Source organism: Triticum aestivum, chromosome 3A (assembly GCF_018294505.1).
Source record: "Triticum aestivum cultivar Chinese Spring chromosome 3A, IWGSC CS RefSeq v2.1, whole genome shotgun sequence".
In the NCBI taxonomy this organism is placed as follows: domain Eukaryota; kingdom Viridiplantae; phylum Streptophyta; class Magnoliopsida; order Poales; family Poaceae; genus Triticum; species Triticum aestivum.
This window is the reverse complement of record NC_057800.1, coordinates 364437348-364448549: the sequence shown is the minus strand read 5'-3', so window position 1 is coordinate 364448549 and position 11202 is coordinate 364437348. Positions and strand designations below refer to the sequence as shown.

The following is an 11202-nucleotide window of genomic DNA, read 5'->3' as shown; positions in this document are numbered from 1 at the left end:
CAATTCAGAACTCGCATGTGTTAAGGAAGAGGAATTAAATAAGGAGAGAGGGCTAATACATATTTTAGTAGGTTTCCTATGACTAAATTTTTTTAGCTTCAAGACTAGTCCTAGCCTCTCTTTAGTCAAGGGTGCTTGGAACTTTAGCCTCTAAAAGAGACTATTTTTAATCAGACTAAAAATAGTCCCCTAGATCCAAGCATGCTTTTACCGGTGTAGTCTGAAGATGCTCTTAGAAAAAAAGTGATCCGACGTCACCGTACGGTGTACGGCCGGTCCGCCACGTATCTCATTGCACGCGCATCCCTAGCCCGACCCCGACCCCGACGTACCCGTCCCATCCGATCCCTGCTCCCTCTCTCGCTCTCGCCGCGCAGTACCAGCAGCAGACATGGATCTACTACCGCCGGCGTCGGAGGCGCCGGCCGGTGGCGGCGCAGTTGGGGGGCGAGGGCTGCGACGCGGGGTCGGGTTCCGGTCGCTCAAGCTGGTGAACGTGTCCATGGAAGAGGCCCTCCCAGCCGAGCCCGTCGGCGTCGCCTACGGCCGCCTCGCCAACGGACTCACCTACTACGTCCGCTCCAATCCCAAGCCCCGCATGCGCGCAGCCCTCTCCCTCGCCGTCAAGGTCGGGTCAGTACTCACTCTCGAGCGTGCCTTCCTTTCGCTCGCCCTGCTCTTCCGTTCCCTTAGTTCGTTTTGTTTTGGGCGTATATCTGTATGTGGCTGGATTTGATTCGCGCGCGCAGGTCGGTGGTGGAGGAGGAGGACCAGCGCGGGGTGGCGCATATCGTGGAGCACCTCGCCTTCAGCGCAACGTCACGCTACACCAATCACGACATCGTTAGGTTCCTCGAGAGCATTGGCGCAGAGTTTGGTGCCTGCCAGAACGCTCTCACTTCCTCTGACGAAACCATCTATGAGCTGCTCGTGCCTGTGGACAAGCCCGGACTGCTCTCCCAGGCAATCTCCGTCCTCGCTGAGTTCAGCTCCGAGGTAATAATGGGCTTTTGGCCTTCCATCCACTGCCATTAACTAGTGTGTGTAGTTGGCTGATGCTCGTAAATTTTGGCGAGAAGGTTCGGGTTTCAGCGGAGGATCTGGAGAAAGAAAGGGGTGCTGTGCTGGAGGAATACAGGGGCGGGCGCAACGCCACTGGGCGGATGCAGGACTCCCACTGGACATTGTTGTTTGAGGGTTCTAAGGTATTGCTCTCTGTCCTGCTATAAACGGGAAATCGACAATAATCACTTGTTCCATCACATCGATGTGCAAGAGCGGTTTGTGGGTTTCAGTTTAAGTAGTGAACCTCTTCTATGAAGGGTAGGGTCTGTGCTCTGTGGCGCATTGTGTTTTCCTAATGGGATTCAATGGTGTTGTATTTACAACTATAGACCTTTGTAAATGGTATGATTTGTTAATGTCCTTCTGTTCAGTATGCAGAACGTTTGCCGATAGGTACAGAGAAGGTGATACGGACTGTTACACATGAGACGGTTAGAAATTTTTATCATAAGTGGTACAATCTAAGCAATATGGCTGTCTTTGCAGTGGGAGACTTCCCAGATACACAGGTCTGTATTTGCTCCCGTTGGCATACTTGAAATCCATTTATCCATAATATTACTGCCATTTTGTGTGTAACTCTTGACTTACTGCAGGCTGTTGTTGAGTTAATAAAGGAGCATTTTGGCCAGAAAGCCTCAATTTCCTGCCCTCCACCAGTTATAACGGAGTTTCCAGTTCCATCGCATATTGAACCTCGATTTTCATGCTTTGTGGAATCCGAAGCTGCAGGGGTCAGTACTTTATAATCTGGGATATATTTTGTATCTAACTGTGATGTTTCTAATAAGACACCTTTTATCTGTTTTCTTGTACCAAAAACAGTCAGCTGTTGTTATTAGCTGCAAGATGCCTGCCGGTGAAATTAAAACAGTCAAGGATTATAGGGACTCATTGGCAGAATCAATTTTCCATTGTGCTCTGAACCAGAGGCTCTTCAAACTATCTCGTAGGAGGGATCCTCCATACTTCTCTTGCTCTTCAGCTGCGGATGCTCTTGTCCGTCCGGTGAAGGCATATATTATGACATCCAGTTGTCGCGAAAAAGGCACGGTTGAGGCTCTTGAGTCTATGCTAGTTGAGGTATTAAACGGAGATAGATTCCTTGCCATGGCACCCTGCATTAACAAAAATCTAATGGTCAACCAACTGGTTAGAATAACAAAATATCATGGGAAGTTCCAGTGAGCCAATGGCAGAAAACAATTAGTACGCAAAGACCACCCTTACTTTATTGTTTGATTGTATCCTCATTGCGGAGCCAATCGTTGGCACACTGGCAATGATTTCTTAATACAGAGAATTACGCTTTATGGTTGAAAGAATGTGGTTTATCTAATCTTGAGATGTTTTGACTTCAAAGTGATCCCTTTTACAATATCTTTTCTGAAGGTTGCTAGGGCACGGCTCTATGGGTTTTCTGAACGTGAGATATCCATTGTGAGTGCTTTAATGATGTCAGAGATCGAGTCTGCATATCTGGAGCGTGATCAAATGCAATCAACCAGCTTACGTGATGAGTATCTGCAGGTTCTCATAATTCTGTCTCTTAACATTTCTCCAGTTTAGGTTTTGTAGAATTTATCTCATTGCATGTTTAGCAACCAAACTATTAACTAGGTTCGGTCAAGTGCCATGTGTTTTATGAATTTATTCTTCAGATCTTAATGTAGTTAATATTATCTCAGCTCCTGTATTTTTTCCCTGGTACTTATGCGATCAATTGTTCTAGTAATATGATTACGAACTACAGGTTTGCTTAATATATCAGTTAAGTCACATGATGCCCCATCATCAATTTGCTAAGCATACTAGTGGCATTTCCTTCACCCATTGCAGCATTTTCTTCGCGAGGAGCCTGTTGTCGGGATTGAATATGAAGCACGGTTGCAGAAGACTCTTCTTCCATGTAAGTACACTCGCGTGCTACCTAGTGTAAGAGTTCATTTTTAGGCTTTGTTATGCTATTCAATTTTCTTTTCAATGAATTCATTGCTTTTCAGTTTACAGTGTTATTCTGACAATTTTTTTCTTCAAAATTGTCTCTGTCTCTATCTTTACTTCAACCAGACATTTCTTCTGCTGAAGTGGTGAAGTTTGCGGAAAACTTTTCAACAACCAGTAGCTGTGTTATCAAGGTAGTTGAGCCCCGGGCCCATGCTTCTTTGGAGGATCTGAAAGCTGTTGTATTGAAAGTTAACACTCTAGAAGAAAAGAGGAGTATTCCTCCCTGGGAGGAAGAGCAAATCCCTGAAGAAATTGTTAGCCGAAGTCCAGTGCCAGGGTATTATGGCATTATCATTTTCTTCTTATACAAATGGAATTGATCTTTTGCTCACGATGAACCGTCTTTTTAAATGATTATTTGAATAATTTGTGTGCATTTTTCTGCCCACAGAAGCATCTTAGTATTCCGCACATTCTTACTGTTGTACTTGCCAAATTTCATCACAGAATTATTGTTGATAAAGTGGAGCACCCAGGCATAGGTGCCACTGAGATGATACTATCTAATGGGATGCGAGTTTGCTACAAGTGTACTGACTTTCTTGATGATCAGGTTAGTACTATTACGGTGCTAATACTATTTGGCAACATCCAGGCCTTTTTACCTTATTATTCTTGATGAAAGTCACACATCTGCAATTTATGTTGTAACCTTTCCTCCATCTTTTTAGAACATTTTTTTGAAAGAAAACTCTCTTGCATTCACTATGAAGTTCTTGTGGAGCAGAGGAAGGATCCCAAACCTGGTCAATGTGTGTTGTGGCGGCGCTGTTGTCCAGACAGCGTCGTGCTCCTCCTCCTATGGGTCAGCACCCACATGGGCTTGGGCCTTATGCGCCAGCAGTACTTGGGCTCTTATACAACACCCCCCCTCAAGAGGGGTGATATCTATCTATCATTCCTATCTTGTCACACACTAAGTTGCATTCTCTGGTTCCAATCCTTTAGTCAAGCAAGCAATCTGCAATTTGTTGCCTTGAACTCACATACTCTATCTTGATAATCCCAACGCCCAGCTGTTCTTTGATAAAGAATCTGTCTGTCCCCACATGTTTGGTTCTGTCATGTTGAACTGGGTTGTTTGCTATATTAATTGCCGACTTGTTGTCACACCATACGTTCATGCAACTAGTCTTCAATATCTTCTGCTCTTCTAACAGATTCCTTGTCCATAATAACTCACTCAGTCCCTGAGACATGGCTCTATTCAGCCTCTGCAGTTGATTTGGAAATAACAGGTTGTTTCTTGCTTCTCCAAGACACTAGATTTCCTCCTACAAAAACACAATGGCCTGAAGTTGATCTCCTGCCATCCAGGTAGCTAGCCCAATCAACATCACAATAACCATCTACAACAAGGTGTCCATGACTCTTGAACAACAGTCCTTTCCCAGGAGTACCTTTCAAGTATCTCAAGATTCTATGTAATGCCTCAAGATGTTCACTTCTAGGCTCATGCATGTATCTGCTCACAACACTTACTGCAAATGCAATGCATGGTCGTGTACTCGTGTATGACACAAGTACAACAATCTTCGCACCAATTGTTGATATTTTTCTTTATCCACCAGATCACCTTATGGTTTTGTTCAATTGGGGTTGAAGCTGCTTGACAACCCAACATCCGAAGTTGCCAACATCACAGAGAAGGTCCAAGGTATACTTTCTTTGAGAAAGAGCTGGCCACTTCTATACCAAGGAAGTACTTGAGTCGACCAAGATCCTTAACTTCAAAGGCCTTACTCAAGCACCTCTTTAACCTTGCTATCTCTACGCCATCACTCAGATTATAATGATATAATCTGCATAAACTACAAGAATGGATTTTTCCCTTCGGACTGTATAAAACAGTGTATGGTCACCATTGCATTGTTCATACCTGATACCTCATGTCACACACCGCCTGTCTGAACTTTTCAAACCAAGCTCTTGGAGACTGCTTCAGTCCGTGAAGGGCTTTCTTTAACCTGCATACCTTGCCAGCAGTCTCAGAAGTCAAGAAACCAGGTGGGATCTCCATGTAGACCTCCTCTTGCAAGTCCCCACGCAAGAAAGCATTCATCACATCAAGTTGATGTAAAGACCACCCGAAATTTGCTTCACAGGAGATCAGAATCCATACAGTATTCGCTACTGGAGCAAAGGTCTCATCATAGTCAATGCCGTAGGTTTGGTTGTACCCCCTCACCACAAGCCTTGCTTTGTACTCCCTCGAAGCTTTTATAAGATCTTTTAGATCACTAAAGTAGTGATCTAAAAGATCTTATAGAAGTTAGGGAGTAGTGATCTAAAAGATCTTATAGAAGTTTACAGAGGGAGTAGTGATCTAAAGGATCCAAAAGACCTTTCAATCTTCCCTTCTGCATTTTGTTTCACAATGTATACCCAATTGCAGCTGACTGTCTTCTTTCCTGATGGAAGAGGTGCCAGTACCCATGTCTTATTTTCTTACACAAAGCCTCCAACTCCACCATGGTCATACGCCATTTTGAGGCCTCCGTTGCCTTCAAGTCAGTCGGAATTGACATAGACTAAGAGAAGCAACAAACACTTTGTAGGCTGGAGATAATGCTTCATAGGAGACATAATTCCCAAAATCATTGACATCGAACGCACATCGTTTTTCTGGTATGCCTGCTTTTGCTCGAGTAGTTCTCCTCACAGCAATTGGCCAATCAATCGACCTTTCAGCCTGATCCCCATCAGAGATGGAAATCACGTAAGTACTAACCTGTTGTTCAGTCAGTGGCTGATCTAGTTGCTCCTCCTGATGTGCAACGCCATCACCTCGCTTCCGTGAATACACCTTTAGTTGTTGCTCTTGCTCTGCCGTCTACCTCGGTACACTACCAGTCTGGTGGGAGCACCGTCTGCCTGGCTCGGCACCCCATCAGTCACAATCGGTCCTTCACTCGGTGGTATTATTGGTTTCTGAGGCTGCTGCACGCTTCGCTTTACCGGAATAACATCCTCAACGGTTTGCCGCTGTTAGAGTTATATATATAGCCATGTAACCTTTCGTATTTACCCTATTGTATAAGGGGTTTCCTGCATAGGTTCCACACCTGTACATGTATATATACTGGCCTATGGCCACCTGGAAATACAAGTTGCTTTCCTAACATGGTATTAGAGCCTTAGGTTTTTTTTCGCACGCGCAACTCGTGCTCCCGATCCAATCTCCGAGCGGTCGTCGTCCTTCTCCGAGCGGCGCTGCTCTCTCCTCATCGAGCGCCCAGGCCGGCTGCTTCCGTCCTCGAGTTAGCCGGCCAACTCTGTGCTGCTCGATCCGGTCGGCCCGTCTGCTGGTCTCCGCCTCCAGCCCGAGCACTCCCATCCAATCCTCCTCCTGCTGCTGCTTGTTAAGGATTGAACAGGTGCTGCTGTTGCCCAGGACGCCAACCCCATCCCGTTTTCCAATCTGCCCCTGCTGCTGCTTCGCTCGGGGTCCTGCCCGGCCCCTGACTGCTACTGTTGTTCTCATCCGGACCCTCTGCTGGTTCCCTTTCGTTGACCAAAAATAAATAAATACAGGTGCGATGTCTCTGTCCTCAGGCTATGTTGCTGTCCCTCGCTGTCCGATGATTTTTGATGGTACCAACTACATTGAGTTTGTTGGCTTTATGCGCATTCATATGCGTGGCCTTCGTCTCTGGGGCGTTCTTTCTGGCGAGGTCCCCAGTCCGCTGTGTCGGTTCCTCCTGTGGCTCCTACTCCGCCGACGCCACTGGTTCTTACTGCCAACACTAATCAGGCTGTGAAGGATGCATCTAAGCTGGCTGATGACGCCGCCGTTCATGCTTATGATGAACGGATTCAGACCTATGAGGACGCACTTCAGAATTATCATGCAGCTTTGTTTGCTTACACTCAATGGCTTGATGATGATGCTCGTGCCGCAGCTGTTCTCACTGCTAGTGTTCTGCCTCAGTTTGCCTCTGAGTTTCTCGGCCTCTCTACTGTATTTGAGATGTGGACTCGGCTTCGTCAGCGTTATCAGCCCTCTGGTGATGCCTTATACCTGTCTGTGGTTCGTCAGGAGCATGCTCTTCAGCAGGGTGACTCCATTGTTGATGAGTTCTATGCACAAAGTTCTGCTATCTGGCATCAGCTTGATTCTCTCCGCACTGCTGGTTGTCGTACTTGTCAGTGTTGCCAGGCTATGCGGGCTGATTTTGAGTTTCATCGTGTCTATGAGTTCTTGTCTCGACTCCGTAAGGAGTTTGAGCCCCCACGCGCTCAGTTGTTTGCTCGTGGTCGTATCTCCCTCATGGAGGCGCTTTCTGAGATCCGTGCTGAGGAGACTCGCCTTTGTGGCGCTGGTTTACTTGAGGTTCCCTCTGTGCTCGCTACTCGAGTTCTTGCTATGCCCGCTGCACCGACTCCTTCCCACTCGAGTGCTCCGCCGCTCTTGCCTACTCTAAAGGGCGGCCAGGGTCGGTCTCGTCCTCACTGCGGCTACTGCAAGATGGATGGTCATGTTGAGTCTCAGTGCTTCCAGAAGAAGAAACACATGTGTAAGGCGCGATCATCAGCTTCAGGGTCTTCTTCTACTTCGATATCTTCAACCACCGCTTTGACTGAGCAGGATATTCTGCGACTTAAGTGTCTATTTGCCGCTTCAGGTTCTCCTTCGACGGGTACTGCAGGTTCTGTGACTGATGCTTCCCGCACTGAGCAACCACCCTCTACACAGTCAGATACATCCTCGTTGGTTCTGGACTCCGGAGCTTCTTTTCATATGTCTTCTCATTCTTTTTTTTTGAGGAAAGCCATCATGGCGATTTTTATTGATCTGGAATCACAGTTACATCATCAACTAGCACAACACGAATAAAACCTGGAGGTTCCTGCCAAGAATGGTTCCCCTCACTAAATCTAGCCAGATTATGGGCTGCTCTATTAGCTTCCCTAGGCCAGTGTGAGAAAATTACACGTGTAAAATTTCGGCATAGAAAAGTACATTCTTCATAAATGGCTGCCGCCACACCTAGAGAATTGCCGCCATTTTGCATGACCTTCACTACCTCCATACAATCACTTTCGACTAGGAGTTTGTTGCATCCTACATTACCTGCAATGATCAAACCATCACGAAGTGCACACGCTTCAGCGGTCGCCGGTGTATCAATGAATGACATACATGAGCTACCCCCGGCAATTGGAGCTCGTGTATAATCACGAATAATTGCCCCTGTTCGCCCTGTACCTGTTTCCTCATTAAAAGCAGCATCAACATTTAATTTCACAAATCCCTCTGATGGTTTAGTCCAGCCATGTCTGATCACTTTGGCAGTTCTGAGTTTCTTCACTCGAGCAAAGTTTAAAGCCAGCACCGAGATGGCTTGAGCTGATCTGACCGGTGCTTGCAGCGCCTCACCTCTTGTGAACTTCCTCCGTTCCCACCATGTGTACCAGGAGGCTACAGCCACAATATCACACCTCCGGATACCTGCCATCATAGGCACATTGTTAGTGTCTAACAGTAGCCGTTCAAGGGGGCCAATCCCATCCACCTCCACAAAACAAGCCTCCTCAACAATTCCATTCATACCCAGGTGAGACCAGATTTCTTTCGCTCTTTGGCATTTAAAAAACATATGGCCAATGCTTTCACAATCAATTGAGCAGATAGGGCATTCGCTCCAGCTTTGTATATGACGATTTGCAAGTACGCCATAGCGTGGGATTGTGCCATACAAAGCACGCCAACAATGGATCTTAACCTTAGCCGGAGTTTTTAAATCCCATAAGGCCTTCCATACCGGATTACGTGAGGAAGTATCATATAGTCTTGTGATCCGTAACTTCCGACCATGCTGATGATCCCATTCAAAATAATAAGCTGATTTAACTGTGAACAATCCATTCTTATTATGATTCCATGACACAAAATCTTCCATCATCCCTATAGCCAGGGGTATTTTGAGAATCCTTTCCGCATCTACCGCCCAAAACAGCTCTCTGATTAGTGTTTCATCCCAAACTCGAGCTTCGTGATCAATCAGTTCACCAACTTTTGTGAATACAATATTCCCTCTCCTAGTCAAAATCTTCCTGTTTGGACTGCTCGGAATCCAGCAATCATCCCATATATCAATATTGTTTCCATCTCCAACTTGCCAAATATGTCCACTTTTAAAAGTTTGTATACCTGCCCACAAGCTTTGCCAAGTATAGGAACTTCCCTTCTTCAATTCACAATTCAGAAGGTCCCCTGATGGGTAGTATTTTGCACGAAGCACTTGGGCACATAGGGAGTTTGGCTCACAAAGTAGTCTCCAACATTGTTTAGCTAGCATAGCCAAATTAAAACTCTCCAAATCCTTGAACCCCATACCTCCTTGTCTTTTTGGAACGCACATTTTCCACCATGCAAACCAGTGTATATGCTTTTGTTGGTCATCATCTCCCCACCAGAATTGGGATATTGCAGAGATTATCCCTTTGCATACCTGCTTGGAGAGCCTGAAAACTGACATAGCATAAGTTGGAATAGCCTTCTCATTCTTTAAATTTGTCCTATCTTAAATCGCTTGATTTTCCTGTTCATGTACTCGCTGCTGATGGTACTCCTCTTTCTGTTGCTAGTTGAGGCAATCTTACCACACCTTCTTACTCTGTTCCTGATGTTGCTCATGTTCCTCGACTTAACATTAATCTTTTTTCTGCCGGTTAACTTACTGATTCTGGTTGTCGCGTCATCCTTGACGTTGACTCTTGTTCTGTTCAGGATTGTCGAACGCACACTTTGGTTGGGGCTTGCCCTCGCCGCCGTGACTCTCAGGGTCTTTGGGAGCTAGACTGGCTTCATGTTCCTTCCGCTGCCACCACTATTGCCAGTCCATCCGCTTCTGTCACTTCAGCTATCGGCTCCTTCTAGCAGTGGCATCATCGACTTGGTCATCTTTGTGGGTCTCGCTTGTCGTCATTAGTTCGTCGAGGTCTTCTGGGGTCTGTCTCAGGAGATGTCTCTTTAGAGTGTCAGGGTTGTAGACTAGGAAAACAGATTCAGTTACCTTACCCTACTAGTGAGTCGGTGTCTCAGCGTCCTTTTGATTTAGTCCATTCTGATGTATGGGTTCCGGCTCCCTTCGCTTCGAAAGGGGGCCATCGATACTATATTATTTTCATAGATGATTTCTCTCGTTACACTTGGCTTTATTTTATGACTTCTCGTAGTGAGGTTCTTTCCATCTATAAGCGTTTTGCTGCTATGGTTCACACTCAGTTCTCTTCGCCTATTCGTGTGTTCCGTGCTGAATCCGCTGGCGAGTATATTTTCAAGATGTTGCGTGGTGTTCTTGCTGAGCAGGGCACTTTTTCTCAGTTCTCTTGTCCTGGTGCTCATGCCAGAATGGTGTGGCTGAGCGTAAGCATCGCCACTTTCTTGAGACGGCTCGTGCGTTGATGATCGCCGCTTCTCTTCCACCTCATTTTTGGGCCGAGGCTATATTTACCTCCACCTATCTCATCAACCTTCAGCCTTCCGCTGCTCTGCAGGGTGGTGTTCTTTTCAAGCGTTTTTTTGACCGTTATCCTGATTATTCGACGCTTCGCTTGTTTGGTTGTGTTTGCTATGTTCTTCTTGCCCCTCGCGAACGCACCAAACTGACCGCTCAGTCTGTTGAGTGTGTTTTCTTAGGCTATAGTGATGAGCATAAGGGCTATCGTTGTTGGGATCCTATCGGTCGTCGGATGCGTATTTCTCGGGATGTGACTTTTGATGAGTCTCGTCCCTTCTACCCGCGTCCGTCTTCCTTGACCTTTTCTGTGGAGGATATCTCTTTTCTCACTTTTCCCGACACACCTATCACTGCAGTTGAGCCCTTGTCTCTCCGTCCTGCTCACTCTACTTCTCCACCTCTTGCCGATTTGCCGCCACCATCTCCCACAATTTCCTCACCTCGTATGTCACCAGATTTTGCACCTTCATCCTCAGTGATTTCTTCGTCTCCACCTCTTGATTCTACCTCGGCTATTCCTCCTCTTTTCTTCCATCTTTTCCTCAGTATTACACTCATCGTTCACGTAATGTGGATGCATCTGCTGACGTGTCGTCCTTCTCGTCTCAGCCTACCTATGGCTTGCGTCCTCGTCCGCTTCCGCCTGTTGATCGCCTTGGTTTTT

At 46.3% G+C, this 11202-nt stretch overlaps 1 protein-coding gene across 2 annotated transcripts in view; it reads left to right on the top strand.

Moving 5' to 3' along the window:
* The first annotated feature begins 313 nt into the window (after positions 1–313).
* Positions 314–11202, top strand: part of LOC123061297 (zinc protease PQQL-like) — a 30414-nt gene continuing 19525 nt past the window's right edge. The window contains exons 1-10 of one of the 2 annotated variants that reach the window (XM_044484361.1): positions 314–633; positions 750–996; positions 1080–1205; positions 1437–1574; positions 1662–1799; positions 1891–2148; positions 2458–2595; positions 2905–2974; positions 3136–3349; positions 3520–3625. In XM_044484361.1, the coding sequence (XP_044340296.1) occupies positions 392–633; positions 750–996; positions 1080–1205; positions 1437–1574; positions 1662–1799; positions 1891–2148; positions 2458–2595; positions 2905–2974; positions 3136–3349; positions 3520–3625 (1677 nt within the window). In that variant the 5' untranslated portion in view covers positions 314–391. The remainder of the gene's footprint in view (positions 634–749; positions 997–1079; positions 1206–1436; positions 1575–1661; positions 1800–1890; positions 2149–2457; positions 2596–2904; positions 2975–3135; positions 3350–3519; positions 3626–11202) is intronic. The other variant, XM_044484362.1, reaches the window with a different exon arrangement.